This window comes from Aptenodytes forsteri, unplaced genomic scaffold, assembly GCF_000699145.1.
Source record: "Aptenodytes forsteri isolate BGI_AS27 unplaced genomic scaffold, ASM69914v1 Scaffold15, whole genome shotgun sequence".
Taxonomy (NCBI): domain Eukaryota; kingdom Metazoa; phylum Chordata; class Aves; order Sphenisciformes; family Spheniscidae; genus Aptenodytes; species Aptenodytes forsteri.
In genome coordinates this window covers 716,184-739,768 of record NW_008795129.1, presented here as the reverse complement: position 1 = coordinate 739,768, position 23,585 = coordinate 716,184, and the positions used below count along the sequence as shown (strand labels likewise).

At 37.9% G+C, this 23,585-nt stretch overlaps 1 protein-coding gene across 1 annotated transcript in view; it reads right to left on the bottom strand.

Moving 5' to 3' along the window:
• The window catches only part of KCNMA1 (potassium calcium-activated channel subfamily M alpha 1), a 526,984-nt gene that overhangs the window by 33,853 nt on the left and 469,546 nt on the right, over positions 1 to 23,585 (bottom strand). Inside the window, exons 21-23 of the mRNA XM_019471725.1 lie at positions 23,034 to 23,157; positions 19,861 to 20,085; positions 16,346 to 16,538 (exon numbers count right to left, since the gene is read on the bottom strand). Of these exons, the coding sequence (XP_019327270.1) occupies positions 16,346 to 16,538; positions 19,861 to 20,085; positions 23,034 to 23,157 (542 nt within the window). The remainder of the gene's footprint in view (positions 1 to 16,345; positions 16,539 to 19,860; positions 20,086 to 23,033; positions 23,158 to 23,585) is intronic.

Here is a 23,585-nt window from a genome sequence, read left to right as displayed (position 1 = left end):
AAACTGGTCAGAGAATATTTTAACTCCTTCCAATATACCAGGTGCTTTGGATTTGTTAAAGTCTTGTTTTGTTTTGTAATTGCAATGTCATCTTTGGTTTTCCATCTACTTTTTTTCCCCTTTCTTTGTTGTCATGAACCTGCTTTTCCAAAGCCTACTCCTGTTGGGAAAGAATTCAGTTCTCTCACATTGTTCTTCTAGTGGAAATTTATCCCTTGGTGGCAAGTGACTATTCATTCTTTCTGGTGGATTGCACCTCTAGGTATAGCACCTACTCCTAATACTACTGCCCAGGTGCTAGAGAGTAGTTTGGCTACTTCTCACAGACTTTTTTTTTCTCTGCTTTTTCTTATTTTGTTCAGAAAGGACCACTAGAACTATACAAGTGTTTGGAAAGAGAGAGAAGCAATAGTAACGTGTTCAGTCAGCAATTATTATGGAATACACTATAATACATAATAACATCAGAAATTATAATTCCTGCTTTTTTTTAGCCGCTTTCATTACAAACTTAATTTTTGAATTGTCCCTACTCTCCATTTACTGTTTAATAGTTTCCTACACTAGGTACTTCTAGGGCACAAAGTTGGTAGCATCTAAGTTTGCAGGTTTGCAGGTTAAAGAATTTAGTATAAAATGATGCCAAATTCTTTCAGTCTAATCATTAATCAGCCTTGCATATTTAGACCTCAGGCAAAAACAAATAAATATGCTGAATAAAACTTATCAAATAAATTAAGCTATATTACCTAGTTCAGAGAGACAGGTATTCAATAACTACAAATAAAATGGAAAGCTCACCGTTAAAAATGATATATTGGCATGTTAGGCGAGACTCTACATTATGTCATTATATCCTACATTATATCAAATAAAGCAAATTTTTCCTTAGTGAAAAAGGAAGAGCAAAGCCAGATGTTATAGCAAGCAATCAATAAAAATATTTTGATAAATAAAAGTAACAATGCTGTCCAACACATGATTGGCAACTACTGAAACATAAATTAAACAAATTTCCCATTGCTGCTTATGGGAAAATTATGCAGATTAGAATTTGATTAGGTTTATATCATGAGACTCAATTTGGACTTTTAATCTATTAAGCTCCAATAAATGAGGCATCTGAATAGCTCCCCTGAGCAGCAACAGTAATAACCACAACAGTCATTTTTTGCAAAATGTATTCCGACAATTTCTTTAGCAGATGATTCCACAGCTTTAAGTACAATTACTTTGCAACTTCTACAAAAATTTCAGGTGTATGCAGCGAGGAAATGGATCCATACAAAACGCTTAAACAGACACTTTGTGATAATCAACATCTGTCACTCTGTTCTAGCAATATTGTTTTTCCATCAACTTGGACTTACTTACGGTCGACTTCATGGTCTGTGTGGGCTAAATAGTGCCAGCAGACTTGTAAATTACTCAAGCTGGAACTGAGCTGGAAACCTATGGTAAAATGTCATTAAGTTCTCTATAGGCTGGGTCAAAACCAAAATCCCACATTCAAGGCTGCCTTGGGGATCAAAGATTTAACTGTGAAGGCTAAAGCCTCATTTTATCAAAGCAATCTGAACTGGATTCCCAGAGCTGAGCTCTGAGAGAGGTTGGATTCAGATCAAGACCACCTCTAATTTATCTGGCAGGTATGCTCCATAGGCCTCCTGCACATTTCCTGCAGTCTAATCTATTTGCAAGTATCCAAAAGCTCTTCTCCCGTCTTACTCCATGTTGTAAAAAAGCAACTCTTGGCAAAGCCACATTAGAGAGCGTGTTGTGCCCATGTCCAGTCCTGCCATGGGAGTAGCATGTCTAAAGACATCTTAGTAGATACCGTGTATGAAAATGAGTATCAAGCTGTTTCGAACTACGCCAGTCTGCATAACACTAACTCAACCAACTTTTCCATAGAAAGCCCAACAAATAGCTCGCACCCAGGTGCAGCTACCACTGTGGGGAATGATAATCACCTAAGGAGCATTTGTATAGTTCTTCAAACAAAACCCTCCTGATCCAAACAGGTAGCTTACTACATCCTTGCTGCAGTTTAATCTGAACCTTGCAAATAACGTATGGTGCCCAATTTGAAACGGGAATAAAGAAACACCAGCTGAGGGTTTGGAGTATAGTTTCAAAACACGCACATCATCCCATCAGCACAATTATTTGCACTTCAGAATCATCGGTATTACTGGCCAGTACGAAACCCATCCCTGCCGTGCACGATAAAACAACGGGAAGGTAAGTACCTCCAGAAAGTACTTCCATTAAAAAATGTCAGCCCTCCGATACCGAAGTTCACGGGAATGGCTAACACATCAAACCAGCCTTATACTCTGTTCAGCTCGTAATATTATCCCTGGTTTATACATCACATATACATTATGCCACATTCTATTCCTGTTTCAGTATCTATTTTAGTACCAAAATCTAAAATTGGCTAATTTATTGCAATTACTCTTGACTGACTGGAAATATACAGACAACGAAGATTTCCTTTTCTTTCTACTTCTCTTTTTTCACATTAAAAAAAAAAAAATAGAAATTGCAGTTACGGAAACAGGATGAATCTGAAGTAGCTCTCTAATTGCATATTCTTGAATGATGTACCAGTAGCAATGTATTAGCTACTAATAATATCTAAGGTTGTGTAGACACAACTGCCTGAAGAACAGCAGTGATACTACTGGTAGTACCCAATCTGTAAAGTTTGGGAACCTCTGCTTCAGTCAGTACAGGATCCAGAACCAAGAAGCCAGAAAGCAACTTTTCCTCTGATGGCCATTCTGGGGGGAAGAATATCCAAAGCATACTGTCATCAGTGTAAATAAATAAACAGCTAATTTGCTCAAACGTATCAAGAAAAAAGGAAAAGTATACACAAAACCAGTGAGGTACTGCCTGCTCTGAAGAAAAAATGAACTTTCCATTGCTAAGTTTGCACTATTTTGGCTCACGCTTTTCCCCCTCTTCAATCGATATTAATCTTAGAAAGAGAAGTAACTCATTATCATGATAGAACGACTCATATTACTTTATTAGAGCTTTTGCTACAATCTTTAAGGGTTTTGCCTGCCTTGCCTAGTTCAAATGTCTTTTTATATTTAAAGAAGTACCAGCAGAAGTGTTTCTATGCCAGCTCCATATTTATTTTATTTATATGGGATCCAAACCCCATTGCACTAGCAACCAAGCTGGTAAAGACAACGATAACAGTAAAATGTAATGTGGTATGCTTTAAGTAGTGAAAATTAAGTGGCAACCATAAAATATATGCCATGGTATCCAGTGCACAGTACAGTCATACTGAAAACTTCCAGCAAGCAGGTTTTTTTTTTTAGTTTTCAGCATCATATTGACTATTTACTGTCATTCACGCATCTAAATACTACTGTTGGATTTAAAAATGGCATAACCTCTAGAAACACTTAAACAACACATTAACTTTCCTATTCATAATTATTTACTGGAGAGTTAAATGGGTTGATAAAAAATAAAATGTTTACTTCCTTGTTTGAATTTCATTAGTACCAATATCAGTGGAAATAGCTGTCCTTTCAACTAGTGGTTTTGAATATTTCTGAGTCTTTAGTCTATTTCTTGTTGTTTCATAGGCTTCTAAGGATAAATATTCAAGTTGCAATGTGGATTTTTGTAGGTAGTGAGGTAGTTTGAGAAGTTTGAATCTGTGGTTTTGGGCAGGGCCGATCTGAAATATAAATCTGCAGATAAATGTTAAGGCCTATTTACATTTGACACCGCAAAGCACATTGCCATAAAATAAAAAAAATCAAGATATATTCCAAATTTTAAGAAGCACCCTCTTTGTCTATCTAATTCAGCCTACAGCAGTCTCCCTCAAAATGGAAGATATGTCCAGACAGAGTTTACATGGCCACTCAAGAACTGAACTGAAGATTTAATTGAAGGGTTAATAATAATCAAATTCTGAAATCTTGAGAAACCTGGGAGTCACAAAGGTAAGGTTGAACTTCTCAAGCAGGTAAGTGGAATCACTTCCCTCTGTTGCAAGGAGAGTATTTTGAAATGTGCATCACAAGATACTTTGCATAAACACTTCTCCACCTTTTTCTCCTGACAGACTTCCCGTTGCTTGTCAAAGGGTAGCTCCTGCTTTGACTCACGTGAGGGAAGTCCTACGAAGAAACGAGTCAGGAGAGCACTAGTCTTGGAGGAAAAGCTCAGGAAGGCACTGCTGTCCCCTGCCTCCCTTCACTGATCAGCAAGGGAGAGCAGAGACATCTTCAATCCCTAGCCCATCCTCTCATGAACACCTGGAAGGAAACGCTCTAGGTCCTTTCCACCTTGCTAGCTACTGTTTGACAAGCCAAAAGATGAGGACGTTTCTCCCCTTTCATGAATTTTAGGTCTCACACTAGGCTCATCAGCACCTAATAATGAAATTTAAAACCAAAAAGCCTGCAATTTTCATTAGTTTTTAGTAAAATTACTGTAGGTGCTAGTCATTAAAAATAAATGAGGAGTTGAGAATGGAAACATTACTTTACATGCCACGTGTCTGGCTAAGAAAACGTTGTAAATAAGACTTCAAATCTGTGTTTAAAAACTCCATGAATGTCATGCTTCATGGAATCCTTTTCCAAGATTTTGCGGCAAAATCCCTTGTTTATGAACTCTAAAGAAGATTTGGTAGCAAGGGGCAGGCAATGAAATCCACTAGGACATAACGGAATATCTGAGATTTATCTGTTTGCTTAGGCACATTTATTAAACTGGAAATGGCAAGGTTTCTAAATTGGAGTTATATGGAAAAATCTTTTTTATATTTGTCCTCTAAGAAAGAGTTCACCAAAACATTATTTTAAGCAGCTTATCAAACACTGATTTCAAGCCAGGGTAGATTAGATAAATCAATTCAATAGGGATTTTTTATATAGCTGAACTTATTTCTGAAAAGTTTGCAGTTACTGTTCTAGGAAGACATCTTCTTCATACATGAAAAGTTAGTGGAACACTTCACAAATTATTGAGGATTTACAACAGATACAGTTTCTAAAATACACAGGTTAATATGCTAAACAAAATGGTTCAAGTACCTTTTCTGAATTTAATTTTGGTTACAGCATGAACTGTTTTTGAGCAAGCTCACGCTTGTGACTAATGGAACATTTGTTCTCAAGAATATCTCCTATAACTGTAGCGTTATTAATCCAATCCATCTGTCCTCAAACAAACAAGAAACAATTCCACCAACGTTTTCTCAGCCCCCACATGACACTGTCTGATTTCAGTGAAATCTCTCTTCTTTGTTTTTAGAGGGGGAGTTATTTCAAAAATGTCTGGCTATCCTTGCCCTCACTTGGAGACTCATTCTAAGTCACAGAACAAGCAGACTGACATGAACTTAGCAGAAATAGGAAATCCTATGAGGACATCCAATCACATTATAATCCTGCCTATGCATTTAAGCAAAAACTCTGTAAAGTCAAACTTACAGAAAATATATATGCTGTTACACTGTAGAGATACTTTGCCTCTCACTACTAACCAGTAATCATGCTCTTGTATTAAGAGTATTTGACATTTAAAGTTGAATACAAAATTTAAACCAGCAACCAAACCTCAAATCAATATGAAAGGTTCAATCTCATTTATACTTTCATAGGATCCACTTTAAAGGTCTAAGGAAAGTTTGCAAAAGATCAGGTATTCCTGTGACATTACAGAAATTTTATATAATCTTAATCTTGTATCCAAATAAGTCAGTACGAAAATTCCCAGTAACCATAATCTTACTGGGGTGTATTGAATAAAAATAAATCACAATAACTAGCCAAGAACAAAGTTTATCCTTCTTCCTTCAATAAAAATTCCTACCATACCATTTGCATAATTCATAGATTTACTTTCTCAGGTTTGGTTTGTTCAGACGTTAAAAAAAAAAGAGCTGCAAAAATACATTATTAGGAGCACAGCAGCATTGATTCTCAAACAAAGGCAGTGTCCCAGTTCAGCCTGCATATCCAACTCTGCGGATGCTGAAAGGTTTGGAAGGTTCTTGATAACCAGAAGCTACCAAGTTTTTAGAGACTGCCTGTTACGGAAAGTTTGGGCTGCCTTAACCATGTCAAACTTAAAAATCAACAGGTCTGTCTTGATAAAAGAATGCCAACTATTTTGTAAGTTTTACCCTAAAGCTGTCGAAGTTCTGCAACTCATCAGCAGGTGTTAGATTCTGCTCTTTTACAGTGGATATCACAGACTAGGATTTAACTGGAAAGAACAAACAACTAAAATCTAGCTTTCTCCTGTAACGTTATTAGAGGGGTGGAATCTGCTGGATATTGATGCTTTGCATCTCCTTCCACACTAAAGCAAAAAAAGTGACATTGATCTCTGAATTCGTGTATGTCCTTTAAAAAAAACTAACCACCTTTATGCATATAAAAACCCATTTATTAAACAAACAATACCTACTGAAGCAAAGAAAGATACCAGAATTACGCTCATGAGGCTGCCTGCTACGGTATATAACTTTCAAACTATCTTGTAATCCTGTAATATATTATCTATATGTTCCATTTTCTTGAAGTTATCTTCATAATCAAGATGCTATCACAAGTATCGTGGGCATTGGAACTATTTTTAATTTTCATTTAAAGAGCAATTCAAGAAAGACAATGGATACACAAGATAATAAAGTAAGTGATTAGCAGCATGCAAATGACATAGGCTTAATGATAATACCCTGTTCTATTCTCCAAAGGGCCTGTCGAGAGAAACCCTTCCTACATGTGGTTGTGCAGCTAATGTGCCTCAGCCTACAATTACAACATTGCTGACACCATTAACCACTGAAACAACATCACTTCATGAAATCCTTGTTGTCTCATTAAAATGCAAAGGGTCAGGTAATTTACCAGCATTGTGTGTCTACTTTTGTTGTGGGTAATTAGCAAGCATTACCCAGCATGGACTCCTACTGGGAAATAGTGAAACTGTGAAATATTAAACAGATTTTTTTTTAATTTGATGGGAATTTGAAAGACCCACAATTATAACCTCAACACACCTTGGTATTCAAGGGGCCATGAATATGGACCTTCCTTTTATACGTTTAATGTCACGAGATTTTATGGTTGGTTATTTTAGAAACTAAATTTCAAATTTTAAAAAATTTACTCTTGTATAATTTGATCTAGATTAAGTATCTCCTTCCGCAATTAAGAACTTTTAAAAAAATACAGAGACAGATAAGCAGAACACCTTACAGTTTCTTAAAGGCTTAAAAAAACCAAACAGTTTCTTCAAAAAGACTTTTTTTAAAGTTAAAACGCAGAGATTGGTGTAGCACATTCTAATACCCATGTTCCCTTTCTTCTTGCTAATTGAAGTCCCATATCATCATTTAAAGCAACCTTGATAACATTCACTATTGGCTCACATCTTGTCAGGGAGCAGAATGGTCTCTTATTCTTTAAATGGAAGTTTTGGAACATAAAACACATTCCAATAAAAGTGAACAGAAAATTATGAATTCATTAAACTACTTTGGTATCTTGTGCTATATATAATATTTATATTCCAACTACTGTAAAATATGCTTTAATATCTTTAGGCAACTATAAGGACTTAAATATTTATAAAATGGCTAAAGATAAAGTATAGCTCTCTTATTCCTACATACAGATGATGTAAGGCATGCAATCAAAGACAATAACACTTTCAACCCATTTGTCATCTTAAAGGAGCCTTTCAACTTCAGATCCCTTGTGTGCAATCTACATAAGAGTTGTTGCCTACATAGGCAACTCCAGAGGAGTTTGCTCCTTAAAAACTACCAAGAGTGCTATACTTCACATAAAACAGGGTTTTCTGAAAATGGAGACAAAACTATAAATTTGCAGGCAAAACAGCTCCAAGTGGGGCTTCAAAATACTGCTGTATTTATCTCTGGGACATCTGGGAACAGGAAGCATTTTGATTTAATATTTCATAACATAGAGGCAATTGCTTCCTTGCCTGGTGTATAATTAATGCTCATAAAAAGAGCGGGGTTTTTTTATTCCTCAGCATCAGAAATGCACAAAATAGTACACCTTCGTAATAGGGGGTTTGCTTTCAAGATGTTGAACAGCAAATAATAATAAAATAGAGTCACCATGAATTTATAACAGTCTTGGGATGGTTAAATATATTTATAGTTTAAGTGTGAAATCACGTGCTTGATGTACTGTACTATCTACCTCCTTTGCCCAGTTTTATCTTTCTCTGGCTGAAGCAGAGGGTGTCTTGAAAGCAGAGGAGAAAGAGGCAATTGTGAAAGCGTGAAGGTATTTGGGCTAGGACCTTGCAGCATTTCTCAAAGACAGGGAAATTGTGTCAAAGAAACGTGTCTCTCCAGCCATTCCCCAACACATTTTTAGTTTATAAGCAACAGAATTGAAAACCTCTTTTCTTAATAGTTTTCCTCCCTTCCTAGGAAAACTTTGAGAGAGGCAGGACACTGTTCTCCGTGTGTGTAAGTTCCGGCAGCTAATGTTAGCGTCCAGCTGCAAGGAAAAGACAAGAAATGCAAACGGTGCTGGGTGGGACCTTTTCTCTGAAGGGTTTCTTGTGAAGGCTGGAAGGCTAGCAAGGTCCTGTTTGACAGAAGGGAAGGACTCCTGGCACAGGTGGCTGCTATAGCACGGGAACCAAAGTTAAGTGAACGGCCTCTTTCCCACCCAGCCTCTTTAGTTTATTTAAGTCCAAATCTTGCAAAGACTTGCACATAATCTAACTTTACACAGGTGGATAGTTTCATTGAAGTCAGAGATTTATTAACCTGTATAACATTGAGCACGTAACTTAAGTTTTGGAACAAGCAAGGCATCAGATTGTAAACTTGCCAGGGCAAAGGCCATATTTTATTCTTGTATATATCAGGACTATGACAACAAGCTCTTAATCCCATCTAGAGCTCCAGTGTGCTACCGTAAAATAAATAACAGCTATCAGCTGATCCATCTGGTTCAGCAGGATAAGAAATTATGTGCATGTTGCACAAAGGTAGTACTGAGTTATTTATCACAGTGACCTAATCTTCAAAATTGGATATTTTTGTGAGCAATGGTGGTGTGGGACATGTGCTGGGAAGTTAGGATACCCTTATCTCATTTTTCAGTTATTAACTTCATTACTTAGGATGGTCAGCCTTTTTTTTGAAAAATAATAACGAAAGTGAACTACAACAAACATTTCAAAATTCGGTTAGTTAAACAATAACCAACCAGCCAAGTAGAAAATTTTGTTAATTGGATTATTATTTTTGTCATTTACAACAACTGATGCTAGCAAAAATAGAAGGAGCATTCAGAAACACACAGCATAAAAACATCCTTAATCAGGTGTAACCCCTGCACTAAACTATCAATCCTGACAAACCAATAACCCTGATGTCAATGCAAAATACTTGCCATTTTTGCAAATGCGACTGGTAGGAGTGATACTGTTTAGGAGAAAATTTTTCAAAACATCTATGTGATTTAGGAAGTTCTCAGCTGTCTTTAAGTTTAACAAGCATTCTGCAGCCTAAATTACATTGATTTGCAAAGACACACAGGAATCGAAGTGTTTAAAAGATTAAAGTTAGTGTCATAGCTCACTTTGACACTTAAAAAAATTACCCCAAATCTTTCACTTTTTGCCAGCACTATTCATTTATTTATTTTTAATATTACATCTACATTTAATATTCTACATTTACTTATATGCTTCCCTAAGGAGGTTAAGTAACTCCTTAAACTCTGAAATTATTTAGCTGGCTTAAGTAGAGTTTGATTTTCTGTATTTGAAAGTAAGGCTCTTTATGTCTACATTTTCATGTAATATAACAAGTTAAACATAGGAAAGAGTGCTAGAGTCACCACGGAATATTGAATTCCGTAACAGCCTAAAAAGTAACTGCATCTATGATTATCAGACCCTATATTCTGAAATTGTCACTTAAAAACTTTATCTTATGACTATAAAATAAGAGAAATAAGATTCAACATTCACCAAAAACCCCTCCTTCAGGAATAAAACTATTGTTTTGAACTTATAATGAACATCTCTAACAGCACTAGCATACAGTTATCTCTGAAAGTGACTCAAGACCTTTGCTAACCAAGCCTTTCAGACAGTATTTATCCTTTCCCCTTGTTTAAGAATTTTCTCTCATTTCCACTCCTGATAAAACTATTGTTGTTCTCTCTCTTTTGCTAACATTTCAGAGATAAAACATTCAAGAATTATTGATTGGTAGAGGTGAAAAAGAATATATTACCTGCAAACCCAATGGAATGTAGATCTCCAATTCGGTTTAATAGGAAATTTCTTGCAGCAGATTGCGAGACTAAGTCCATCAAAAATTGCAATAATTTAAGAACTAATCAACAGATTGTGAAATAAATCTAATGAAACTCAGTGGCTAAGTGTTTTTGTCCTTTCAACCAAAGTTTAAGCCAGCTCCAACAAAAAATGATGATGAAGCCACAAGTGATTTTTAAAGGAACTGAATCAAATGAAACTAAACTTGTACAAGGTTGTTTTAGCTTGTGTAATCTGTTACACTTGAAAGTCAGCGTGTAAAATTCTAAGTATGTTTACTTGATTTTATAGGATTTTCCCCAGAAGAATCCTGCCATGATGTATGAGATGTATTACCCAGGAGTTCATCCCCTCTTTATTTTTTTCTCTTTATTCTTTCTTGTTGGAGGATCTATTACAAGAACTGTAAATGGAGGCCTTAAAAAGATCTCTCATGTGCTGAAATAGTGTTCCTAGGGAAAATTCTCATAAGTTGAAGTCATTCAGAAAACAGCTGCAATTGTTACTATGCTGAAATACATCTACCCTGCTGTACTGTGATCTGTCTTGTAATGTCCATAGAAAAAATGTTACTATATAGCCTCCCCTTTCTGTACTTTAGACCTGCTTGGAGCCATAAGATTGCTTTTCCTTATTGTTTAGTAAGTGTTTTTTAATGAAATGTACTGCTCTTATTATATAGGACTCAAAATAAGATCTAAATCACTATCCAATAAAAGAAAATTATTGAGTTGGATAGCTAAAGTTACTACCCAGAGGCTACTCTGGTACGGTATTTATAAATCTCTAAACAGTAAAGTATAATTGTCTTTCTGGTTTTTGGGAAGAAAGCCAAATAGTGGTTTTAGTTAGAACTGAAGAAAAATATTTTGTGTTGGGCCCTGTTTATCTGGTGGGTAAAACAACAAGTAGAATTCCCACAATGTAAGACTCTGAAAGAAAATACAAGAAACGTGAAAAACTAAATGGAAACAGTCAATAGATGCTACTTGACGAAGAAAGGATGGAAAGGTCAACAGAATGAGGGAAAGGAGAATTACTGGAGCTGTCCCAACTTAACTGCCAAGGCAGAGCCCATCCCAGGCTCCTGGGTGCTTTGGAAAAATGTTATGGCTAAGGAGCACAAATGCTTAACGTGGATCTAATATTCTTTGGTCTTCTCTCCAAAATAGTTCTTGATAAAATAATCTCACTTTGTATTTGAGGGGACTGAATGAGAATCAGGAAGGATCAAGGGAGACTAAAAACAAATCTCCAGTACCTGAGGGTGACTTTTTTTCTCCACCACAAACATACCTCTTTACAAACCTTTCTAGGAAGACAATCAGTCAACATCTATAAGAGGAACTGCAAGATAAAAACAGGACTTCCCTTGTCACAAATAAGACAACTGTCTGAGTTTATGGGTCATTTTGTAAAGCGGTGGGCCAAGCTCCGACTTTACAGCATTTTGTACCTCAGAAGCTGAGATCTCTTAATGAAAGCGATAGTTTGCTGCAGCTTCAGTGGGATACACTTTGGCCTTTCTGTCCTTGGAATCTAGGTCTCCCAAAGTCAACAAACTGCCCTGATGATTTCCAAAAGCTCATTTTCAGGACATCAGAGTCTGCACCCCTAACCTCTAGCGAGCCTAAGGAGTTGCCCAGTCAGCTTTGAAACGTTCAATGCAGACAGCTATGGGAATGCTTTCAACATGAGAGCTTTCAACAACACAGGTCCAATTTGAAAGAGTTTCTTGTTCTTTTGAAGTAGAATTGCACATTTTATGGAAAGGAGACTAGCAAATCGTTCCAGAACAGTTAGTAAGCTTTTCCTTCTAAGGAAGGCACCTTGTTTCTATTCATAGTTCTGTGTAGTCATGCGTTTGGTCATACATTGCTAGACAGCTGATGATGAACAGAGATTTGACAACTTAAATAGTTTAGTCATCCGCTCTGGGTACTCTGGGGTCGTTTGTAGCTCTGGTCCAGAATATTTTTTTTTTCCTGTGCCTTGGAACTGTGAGCTATTTTTTCCTTCTTCAGGAGGTCAAGGCAGAGCACTCCGGTTGGTTAAGATGCAATTCCGGCAGGATCAGTTATGACTCAAGGCAGGTAGACCAGAGGACAAAAGTGTTGTCGCACTATTTATAGAAGGTCCAGATAATTAATAATGCTACCCAGTCCAAAAGCCTGGGAATATTTTAACACTGTAAGGAGACACTAGCAAGTCTTTGTTCCTGCATGAGAACTGCTGTGTGCGTATTAAGTTCATCCTGAACTAGTAATAAGAAAACCCCTTGTTGATATAACCAGATTATTTCAGCAGTTAATCCATTGGGAATTGGCGGCCCTATTGTTACAGAACTTTCCCTATCAGGAAGCCTCGCTGTCGTATGTCCACCCTCCTGTTCCTTCCATAAGGCCTTTCCTCTCAGATTACATCTGGGTTCAGTTGTTGGTGCAATGCTACGACCCTGGTTGGAAAGGGCACGTTGGGATGGATACAGAAGGTTGGCTAGCGATGAATGTTTTTACGCCTAGGACTGGGAGTGACTTTGGTGTTAAAGTAGGTGATGAGGGTGAGGCTCTGGGGAAAAGGGAATGAAATCCCCAAATCTGTGGGTTCCTTTTCTGCTACCAACTTAGAACAAAGGAGTTATAGATATGGCCCTGTACTTCAGCACTGGCCAATGACTATGGCTTATCTGATGGTTAAATAAATTTGCATCCCGCTTTTTATGGCGCACTTCTTGTACTGGTGTCATCTTTTGTCTGACGCTGGAGTGAAATAATCACAGGTAAAAACTGGAAAGATCCTTGTGCATTCAATAACCTATCAATTAAATTACTGTTTTTTTTTTTTTCTTTTGCAGAGGCATAAACATAAATTATATATCAGGTTTTCATATCAGATTCCACTGCTTAGTGACTGCAGAATTATACTAGCTTATTACTTAGAATAGCAAGGGTAAGATTACACTGTTAATTCCCTCACCAAAAATCTCGCAGCTTTGCCCATATGTTTCTCAGGCTGTTCACATACTTTGTTTTGTTTCTTCTCTTTTCAACACCCTGTCATAGGTCAACTGACATTCTTCCACACACCCAGATTTTCTAATGTCAGTGTTTCCTATGATCAGGAATAGGAGTCACATAAAAGAACAGCACAGAACACTCTTTCAAGGGATGGTGTTGGTGAGGAATGACTTAATTCAAAATCATACCTTCAGATCTAGAAAAATTCAGATTGGCAACACTTAAGGTTTCTACCAGCTAATGTGTTAAGGACAAGTAAGTATGTCAAATAATACACAAATGTTTAAGCAAAAGTAAAATGACACCTCGCTCTGTAAATAAAGGTTCTTAATTGCCAGTAAGGAGCTGTGAGGTGGTTCTAGTATGCTGCTTGTTGACCAGCAGAAGTTGAATCACCTGGTTTATATAATTGTCATGATAGTTGTGTCCACCGTACGTTAAAACTGCATCTCATAGACAAAAATGTCACATTGGATATAACTTCCAGTTAAGTTTGTTCTATCTGTTGATCTAATTGCTTCTGACAGTCTAACCATTGTATTCAAGGTCTTTCAAGAAAATTTACTGTACTGAAAGCAATGCAACCAACTCAGGAGTTGTGGATAGCATAAGCAGAGAATTTACTGGGAAGATAATTATTTTCTGAAGCAACTGGTTTTAGAAGAACCCCTCCCTAGTCAGTGTTCCCAACTGAAATAGGCTGCTGGTTACCTCCTTATGTTATGCCCTGTTTCCCCAGAAAAGCTAGCTTTCAAGAAAATTTACTGTACTGAAAGCAATGCAACCAACTCAGGAGTTGTGGATAGCATAAGCAGAGAATTTACTGGGAAGATAATTATTTTCTGAAGCAACTGGTTTTAGAAGAACCCCTCCCTAGTCAGTGTTCCCAACTGAAATAGGCTGCCGGTTACCTCCTTATGTTACGCCCTGTTTCCCCAGAAAAGCTACAGAAAGAGACACTTTCTTTTTGCATGCAGACTGATATTTACCCGAAGAAATGTCCAAAACTTGTAAGTATGTGCTAACCTATTGTGCCTCCGCTTCTCTGCATCAGCAACGTTGAATAGGGCTGAAGGGATTTGGACCATGGTCCCGGTCTACACTTCCTGATCTATAGGGGCTATGCTGTAGCAGCAACCTGGATATTATAGAATCATAGGACAATTCAGGCTGGAAGGGACATCAGAGGGTCTCTAGTCGGACTTTCTGCTCAAAGCAGGGTCAGCTATGAGGTCAGATCAGGTTCTTCAGGGCTTTATGCAGTCAGGTCTTGAATACCTCCAAGGATGGATGTGTTCACGTGGTGCACCGGACTCTCATATTGCTAGGTTTTTCCAGCCTCATTCAGGGGTGGCTAAGATCCAGTGTACTCCCAGAGGTAAAATACAACAGCCAAGTGTTGGAAATACGACTAACCTCTGAGCAAAGGCAGAAGAAGGAAATTCTCTCAGACTGCCCATGCTCAAGAACAGGAAGGAAGGGAGGAAAGGGGTGAGACAAACAGATTCTGTTTCTTGATGGTTTTAATTACATGTATGATAGGAGACTGAGAGACACCCACCACAGAATAGCCGATAGCCTGGTAGTGAAAGTACACATTTGGTTTTGAGATACAAAATTTCAAATCCCAGGTCTAAATCAGCAAAACAAGGAACCTCCATGCCCGTCTTCCACTTCTGCAATGAGTTTCCTAATCATAAATTATCATAGTGTGAGCAAGTCAGTCTCACACGTTTTTAAGGGAAGAACTCTAAAATATTTGGGATTGTTTTGCTTCCAGGCCACAGATTTGAAACTTCAAACACCCATGGGAAAAACACTTCCTTCCTCTTCTTCTCTAAATCTACTTGTTATCCAGAGAACTATCCAACCTGACTTGGAAAATTTCAAACTTTTAGTTACCTGGTACAAGTTAGTTCCAGTATTAAATCCCACAGTTTTATTGCTGATTCTAAGAAAGAATTTTTCACATTCAAAAAGTTTCCATATTCAAGAAGTTACACCGCTGCCTCTGATTTTTGGCTCATAATTCCTATTTCCTGATTAGAACGTAAAGAGGAAAAACTGAACTTAATCTTAGCTCTCGCAGACCTTGAGGTAAAACTATCTCTAGGTCAGGCTCATGGGGAAACTGCAGACCAAAGCACTATCCTTTCTACACCTACATTTTTAGCAGGGCTAGATGCAGAGGGAATATTTACTGCAGCACTTAATAGGTTTATCGAAGGTAGGACTTCAGCTGCATAAGCTGCAAGACCCTTCAGGGATGGGAAGATGATTGTTTTTACACTGATGGTCTTTGCCAGGGTGCTTATGACTGCTTTGCAGCTGCTTTGCACAGACACAGTTGGTGTAAAATAGCCTTTGGCTACCTATGAAAGTCCCCTACTCTCAGCAAAGACCGAAGGATTTTGTCCAATGCCCTTAAATGGGATGAGTACATTGCAAACCATGGGAAGAAATCAGCTTTGAGTTAATTCTAAGTGGCTTTTTGAGCAAGAAGGCACAGGAACTGTAAAGACAATTTAAAATTCGTGTTCTTTTTATTTTACTTTTTGGCTTGTATTACTCAGCTCTTTTTCTCTGTGGTTGCAATGTGCTTTACGTAAAAAAGAAATCTTGTTAGACAGAGGCTTCAGGTATTCCAAAGTGAGTGTGAGTTAGCTTTGGCTATGTAACAACTGCCCTGGTAAGAAAGCCACAGAGCAGGGCCGGGTGAGAAAGCAATGATTTTCTATTTTTTAGGAACATTTTAAAATGAGGAAAAACGCCAGTATCACGTTCATTCATTTTTCCTCTGCAAGATGTGCTTTGTGATGTAGCAGAGAAACTACGTGACTGTCCCTTTAAAAGCCATCATACCAATCAGCAGGTTTAACTGTCAAGCAAGCTGATGTAGGGCTCTTTGAATTACTGAGTGAGGGATATTCTTCCTGCCAGGTCCTGTCCCCTGTAGGCACTGCAGAGAAGTATTATAGGGCAGTCCTTACCTTGAGAATTAGCCTGCAAGACCCCAATGCTGTCATCAAACTGCATAGATTTGATGTTGAGTGACGCCAAGATGCATTCCTTGTCCTGCAGCGAAGCATCATCAATATTATTCTGATTGGCTGACAGGATAACACACATGTCGCAGAGGTTGATGTTGACAGCCCTTAAATCAGCCCGACTTAATGGCGTACCCTTTGGCACAGAGAAAAAAAAAAAGGGGGGGGGGGGGGTGGGGGGGGAGGGAGAAAAAAAAAAAAGGGGGGGGGGGGTGGGGGGGCCGGGAGAAAAAAAAAAAAGGGGGGGGGGGGTGGGGGGGGCGGGAGACAAAAAAAAAAGAAAAAACAAATTAAAGATTGAGAAGGAGCTTTGGGAAATTATTTAACAAGTATCTTTTTTATGCTCTGACATTAAGCTGGTCTAACTATGTGCCAGGGAATAGGAGACGTGTGCTAATCTAAAGGGTAGTTGGTGCTGATGGCAGCATTTTAGGTGCAGTCTCAATCCTCAGTCAAGCTATTACTAACAAACAAGAAACAGGAATAATGCCAGCATTCTACATCTCATTGGTGACTTGAAATTGTCTTGATTTAAGTTGCTATCATGTGGCAACCTCTGGCTCTCTGAATATAACAAGGGGTGTGTTTTAAATGTCTATTTATCTACTACCGAGTCACAATGGTCTTGGGCAAAAGAATAGCAATTTAAACAGGAAAGCATTATGTGTCCTACACATTTGAAATGCAATCAGGATAAAGCTATTTTTCTCTACCCGAAGCAATACACAAAAAAGGTTAATCCTTTCCAACGCATGTTTTTGGTGCTTCTAGAAGGAAAACACACTGATCTTCAAAGCTGTGTGATTAAACCCTTTGAAACAGAAACAAGACTTTATCTTAATGGGCACAAATCAGGCAACATTCCCTGCTTCCACAATTCTCAATCAGAGAACGCAATAACTAAAATTAAATGTTGTGGTAGTGCATGGGTTTTTTTCATAGTTAACACAAACGAGACATGACGCTTAACCCATTATGTTTTGTTTAAAGATAACACTTGCCTTTCACATCCAACAGTCCACATCTCTAGTTACAGAATAGTAAGTCTATGTCACAGGGGCTGCAAGGTCCAGGAAAAAAAAGATTTTTTATGGAAACGAGATTCTGCTCTGCTGCCTCACATGGGTTGGTACCCAAATACCCTAATGATGATAAGAAGACTAAGCTGTCCCCCTGTCACACAGTGACTTTCATAAAACCGAGTCAAGACCCTACTCTTCTGTCTCCTGATCGCTCATGGTGAATGTCTCCTGAACTCCACTGAGAATATTCAATGCAAAACTGAATTTAAAATGTACAAAGTGAAGGCAGAGCTCAATTCTTATTCAGTGATTGCCACCTAGTTTCAGATACCAGCCTCACTGTTCCACATTACTTGCAATAATTTGAGGCATGAAACCTTGTGGAAAACAGTATATATTGAACAGATACGATTTAGTTATAAAGTACTCAAGAGTTCGTACATGATTATTCCTGCCACCTTAATTCTGCCCTTTGTGTCTGTACTGTGCACCAAGTGAAGCAGGAATCCTGTGGGGAAAAATAATATGCAACCATGTAATTAATTAAAGGCTTACTCCTAATGATTTTATGCAAAGGGACAGAATTAAGGCTGCCTGAGGATATTTAAAATTGGCATTTGCTTACTTTTTAAGAGTTTACTCAGCAGCTTAAATGCCTCCTTTAATACAGACTTTAAATGAAATTTCCACTTCTTTTTTTAAAGCAGAACAAATGTTTTTATGTTGAGCTGTAACCACATCCCCATCAGATATCAGCAGCAAGTTTTACCTCGTGAACCAAAGCACAGAGAAGCAGGAAAAGAGTTTCAGTGGCCTCCCTTTAACACATAATTCCTACCAGTATGATCTCAGAAACTTTAGCAGACTTTTAAATTAGTATAATTAGATCAGAATAATGCTGATATTTTTAACTTTATATCATCATTTTGAACCAGATAGGCTGGGAAAAAAAAAAGAAAAAGCAGTAATGAAGTCTGTGTGGTCTTCAGCACCCTTGATTACTGTGTAAGATACAATTCCTTTACATATTCTGTATTTTTAAAGGTGCATTAACTAACTATTTAAGCTGTTTAACTTGAAATTAGTCCAAAAATACTTTAAATTTGGGTGCAAACTGATTGGGGAATGTAAAGGTGGTGTACATTTCCTTAATGCCTCTTCAAATTCAGAATCAAAACTTTACAAACAGGCATGATAATCATGGATACACATTATATACTGGATAGTTTGGAAGTAGTAGCTGGATTCTATTCTGCTCCACAGTTCAACAGTATTATTAATTTAATTCTGATTCCTTAGTCTTTAGCCTTCACAGTGACTGGAATTAAAAGGGATTGGCAGGAAGAGGAGGATATTAACTGACCAAATCTGATATTGACACCATTTTTGTGACAGCAGAGAATCTTGTGACACCATCTGTTGGATCAGTTTACAGAAAAAAGCCAAGGGCTAACACTAAAACTGCATTTACAGTAACAAAGACCTACAGCCTGAATTAATCAGAAGTGAAGGCAGTCTTTCCATTCTATAGCTATTTTCCCAATTATTCAGTTTAGGTTACATCCATCATTGATTTATTTCTTTTTAACTGCTGAAAGGTAATTATTAAGAACTGGTAAATTCCTAATTTTTCATTCTGATAAAAACATACAAACTAACTTTACTCTGTAACGTACAGAGCATTCTCTTTCGTACTTACACCGTGGGCTCGTTTCCCTCCTGCCTACGTCTTTGTGGGTCATTTATAGCTATGACCACCTAAGATCGCTAGCTTGGAGGGCTTCATTTGTTTGTCCTGCAGCTCATGTTTCTACATTTTGGGCACACGAGTGAATGCTAATGATATATAGGAGAAAAAGGACCTCTGAATTGTGGTTTTAGTGGTTGACCCTGCTAAAATCAATAGGAGCTTTTCATCGATTTCAGTAGGGTCAGGGTTTTGCTGTACTTCCATACATGAGTATGGCAGGACTCCGAACCGAAATGCTATGGCAATGTTCCTTATAAAGTAGGCCAGCCTACAGGCAGTTGTTATGAATATAGATAGAGCAACAATAATTTTTTTCAAAGGTTTTGTGGGTATAAATACATAAATAATGTCATAAATAACTACTGTCATTCTGTCAGGGAAATCACAACATCAGAACTGGCTACATGCAGTGCACTACAGTGCACGTTCGATATATAACACAGCTAATACATTTGATGGCAGCTGAAATTCATCCGATGAGGATGACGAGGAACCAAACACTGTGGCAAATATCTTCTAATAAGGTCTCAGAGGGCTCTGTTTTCATAGACACAGTAAAGGGAAAAATCTAGGTCCTCAGGCCTATAAGTAGACAAAAGTAAAAAAGCCTAAGATCAAAGTCAATACGAATCTGTCCAGTTGGTGTCCTAAATAACAAAGTATCAACAATATGGCTTTGGACTTACAGGCAAGATTGAAACCTTGGGGAAGTTATGCAGTGTCTCCCATTCCCTCCTCAGGTATTCAAGTGAACCCACAAACACAATGTGCTTGAGTTCATGGTAGTGAAAGTTGCTGGCTCGTAATGGCATCACTAAATTTCTTAATCCAATCAAAGCAGATTTAACATCCCCAAATATGCAAACGACTACATGCCCACTTAAAACTGTCATCGCTGCTTCACTTCGAGTCTAAAAAAAAAAAACAAAACAAAAAGACAAGGGAGAAATGAAACAAAGGGAAGCTTAAATCATATATTGAGTTTTAAACCAGGAAAAACACAACTGTCAATATTGTTCATGCACAAAGAAGCGGTTTGATAACAGCTGTTCATTTTACCCTTATTTATCCTTCATCAAACGTGCTCAGCAGAAGAAAATTTCGTTCTTGTTTGCAAATCCTTCAGTGTTTGGGAAGACATTGTACTGGACCACATTCTGGTCCTGTATACGTTTCTGCACATGTGGATTAAGACTCTGGTTACAATCAAAGTACTATGGGTTTAGCTAAGAACAGAATTTGACCTACTACGCATTTAGCCATTAGAAGGATTATAGAAAAGAGATGCAAAACCATGCCTTAGCTGACGAATCACTAGTGGGGTTTTTTCAGGACCAATTTGAAAAGGAAAACGTGAGTGCCCAATGGTCTTAGCAGGCTTTGTGATATTACACGTATCTTGTGAATTGAGGACCGTATCCTCCTAGAGTCAAAGTTCTTATTTTAGGACAAGCTGCTACTACCCTGAGAAGCAATCAAAGAACGCTCTACACTGCTCTGCTTTACAACGGGTGCCCACCATACTCCACAGAGCTTCTCTCAGTAAGAAAAAACTAGTGTGCAAGATCGTGACTAACTTTTTAGGCCCCCTGGACTTCCTGAGTTGTTGAATAGATAGAAGGAAAAAAGTCTCATGGAGAACATTTGAATGATGTTCAGAATTATCTTCTTGTCTCAGTGACAAGAATAAATTTTTGCATTAATTTCATCAGTGGTAATGTCAGTTGAGCTGGCAACTCAAACACCAAGATGAAAATAAAGTCTCATTAAGAAAAAAATTACCTTCATTTCTGGAGCCAGTGTTAGCATTATTGCACTCCATCAAGTAGCTGCAGATCCACTGATGTCGTATTGCCAAGAAGTTGTACACTCAGTACCATTACATAGAAGTTTTGCCACTGAATAAAACTAAGACAATGGTGAACTGCAAAATGTTCCCCTCACTTACCCATAGTATATGTCCTTTTTCTAAATTACGGAAGCATGACAATGTGCAATACAGATTGGAATACGCAGCAGAGGTTTTCATTATGTAAGAAGAACGGGAACTCTGATTAGAGGTTTTCTCATCAGTTAAAAAATACATGAGCTTTCAATTTCTCTGGGGCAATTACACTGATTTTCATACAACTCTACCAAGAGAGTGGTCTTGGCCCTTCAAACAGCAGAAGACATGAGCGAATGCTCAAGTGAAGGGTGTAAATTGTCCCATGCCTCTGCCTATGGGACTGGAATACTCCGACTTCACAAGACAGAGACCAAGTCTTGAAAGAAATTACGTTAAAAAATGTCACTCTATAGTCATTGATCTATATGTAGCCACGTACATTTGACTGTATGTCAAAAAAGGTCTTACTACCTGATAGTGCTGGAATCTCACAGAGCCAAAACAGACCTTGGGCAGAAAAATGAATTCTTCTCTGATTGAGGCATCATCCAGTATCAATTAGAAGACAACCTGGGAAATCCCATCATCTTCAAATTATGTACTAATTTGTACTTGTGTGGTCTCTAAGGACCGCGTTAAATTTGCACGGATATGAATGCAGACATAAATTGTGGACTGTGAGTCTGAAAAGGCGCAGGGAAGCATTTTGCTGGCAGCGTCTTTATTGGTGATGATGCATGAAGCAGAAAGAACCTGGCCAGACTTACAGATTCACAGGCTAGTCGGGGGAAAAACTGACATGGCATCACCAAGAGATGATAAATGAGGCACTCCACAGCGCCATTTTTGGAGAAACACTTTTCAAAGTGGGACAACATGTGAAGGCTGTCTGCTAGAATGCGTTTAGAGCATGAAGGCAGATTTCTATCTCTGTCTATTACAAAGTATTGTACAGCAGGGCTGCCCCTCCTTGCCTGCTGAATACATATAAATGCAGACTATTTAAAGCTGTTCAGCCAAACTCCGTCTCACAGCTCAGTCTCTAGAATTCGGAATTTACTTGCTTGATTGTTTAAGCACTGATATTGCAATTCCAGGCAATGTCACGGTTATTACAGAAACCCCTGAGGAGAAGTGGAGACAAGCTTTTAACCCCTGATTGCTAGAATAAACCGGGGCTGTCACCATCGCCGGCTACACCACGCCACAGTGCAGGAAAATCTAAGAGAGCAGGCTCAGGAAAAGCTTTATGAAGTGCGACAAAGTGAAGATCCACCAGGGAGCTCATTTCAAATATCATCAGTTTTGCGTATGAGATCTGGAGTTAGTTACTTGTTACTCTTAGGTATGAGTACATGAACACAAGTGGCACAAACTTTCACCGAGCAAAATAGACTGTGATAGGCCTTCTAATTATTTTTAATGACTTGAGTCAGTTTGATGGTTTCCCCAGTTAAACAAACGAAACAAACAGACTAGGCTCACTGCAGCATGCTAGAAAGGCAGAGTAGTAGTACTACTTACTCTGGCCTATTTGGGCATCTTGAAATGTTGGAAATTGAGAGAGAAGTTCTAAGAGAGCAAAATTCACATAAATAAATAAGAGATAATTCAAAGCAACACTTGCCTGTATTAGAACCATTACTGCCTTGTCTAAAGAGATAAATGGGGTAGGTAAACATTTAAATATTTCCAATCTTAATTCTCTAAAGATTTAAACTCAATATGCAAATTTCAGCTTATGAAAAAGAAATGTTCTATTTTGGACCGATTTTATTGTTGCCCTCGGCATACAGATTTATAGAATTATAATTCTTTAACCAAAATCCTAGCTTTGATTTCACCACACTGTGTTTCTGATTTCAATACGCTGGATTTCATGATAGCAGAGATTAATTTATTAATCCATTAGACATCAGTTCTATGGTTCAGATAACCTCTTTTCAAACACAACTTATCATCAATACCTACCAAAATGACCTTTTCAATGTCCTTGGCTGGACACCAATGAAACATCCCTGTAGAGTCATATTTTTTTACATTGGCATCCATATTGTCAATCTGCTCGTTGCCAGGAATTAACAAGGGGTCATGCCTGGGGAAAAACAAGTTGAGGACAACATAAGTGGAAAATATTATGAATTATGGATGGAAAGACATCCCAAGAGCTGTGTACAAAGAGGGATAAAAGTGAAAAAATGAAATGTATTTATGCTTTAACATGCTTTCAATGTGGGCACTTTTAAACAAAAGCTGAAAAGAAAAAAAAGTTAATTTTTAAATTTTGGGTGCAGTTTTGAAGATTTTCTATACTCTTTCTACACCAATAACAGTCTAATTTTAAACAGGGCTTTCTGACACCATCACATCCATAAAAGTTCTTTTTCTTTCCAGTCCCACCCCTCCAAAATAAATATCGGAGTTGCTATTAGCATCTGCAATGAAGTAGAAGGGACAGAAGCAGAGCCCCATGCTGACTGACTGGCATAAGTATGGAAAGCCAATTACTTGCTTTTACCACAT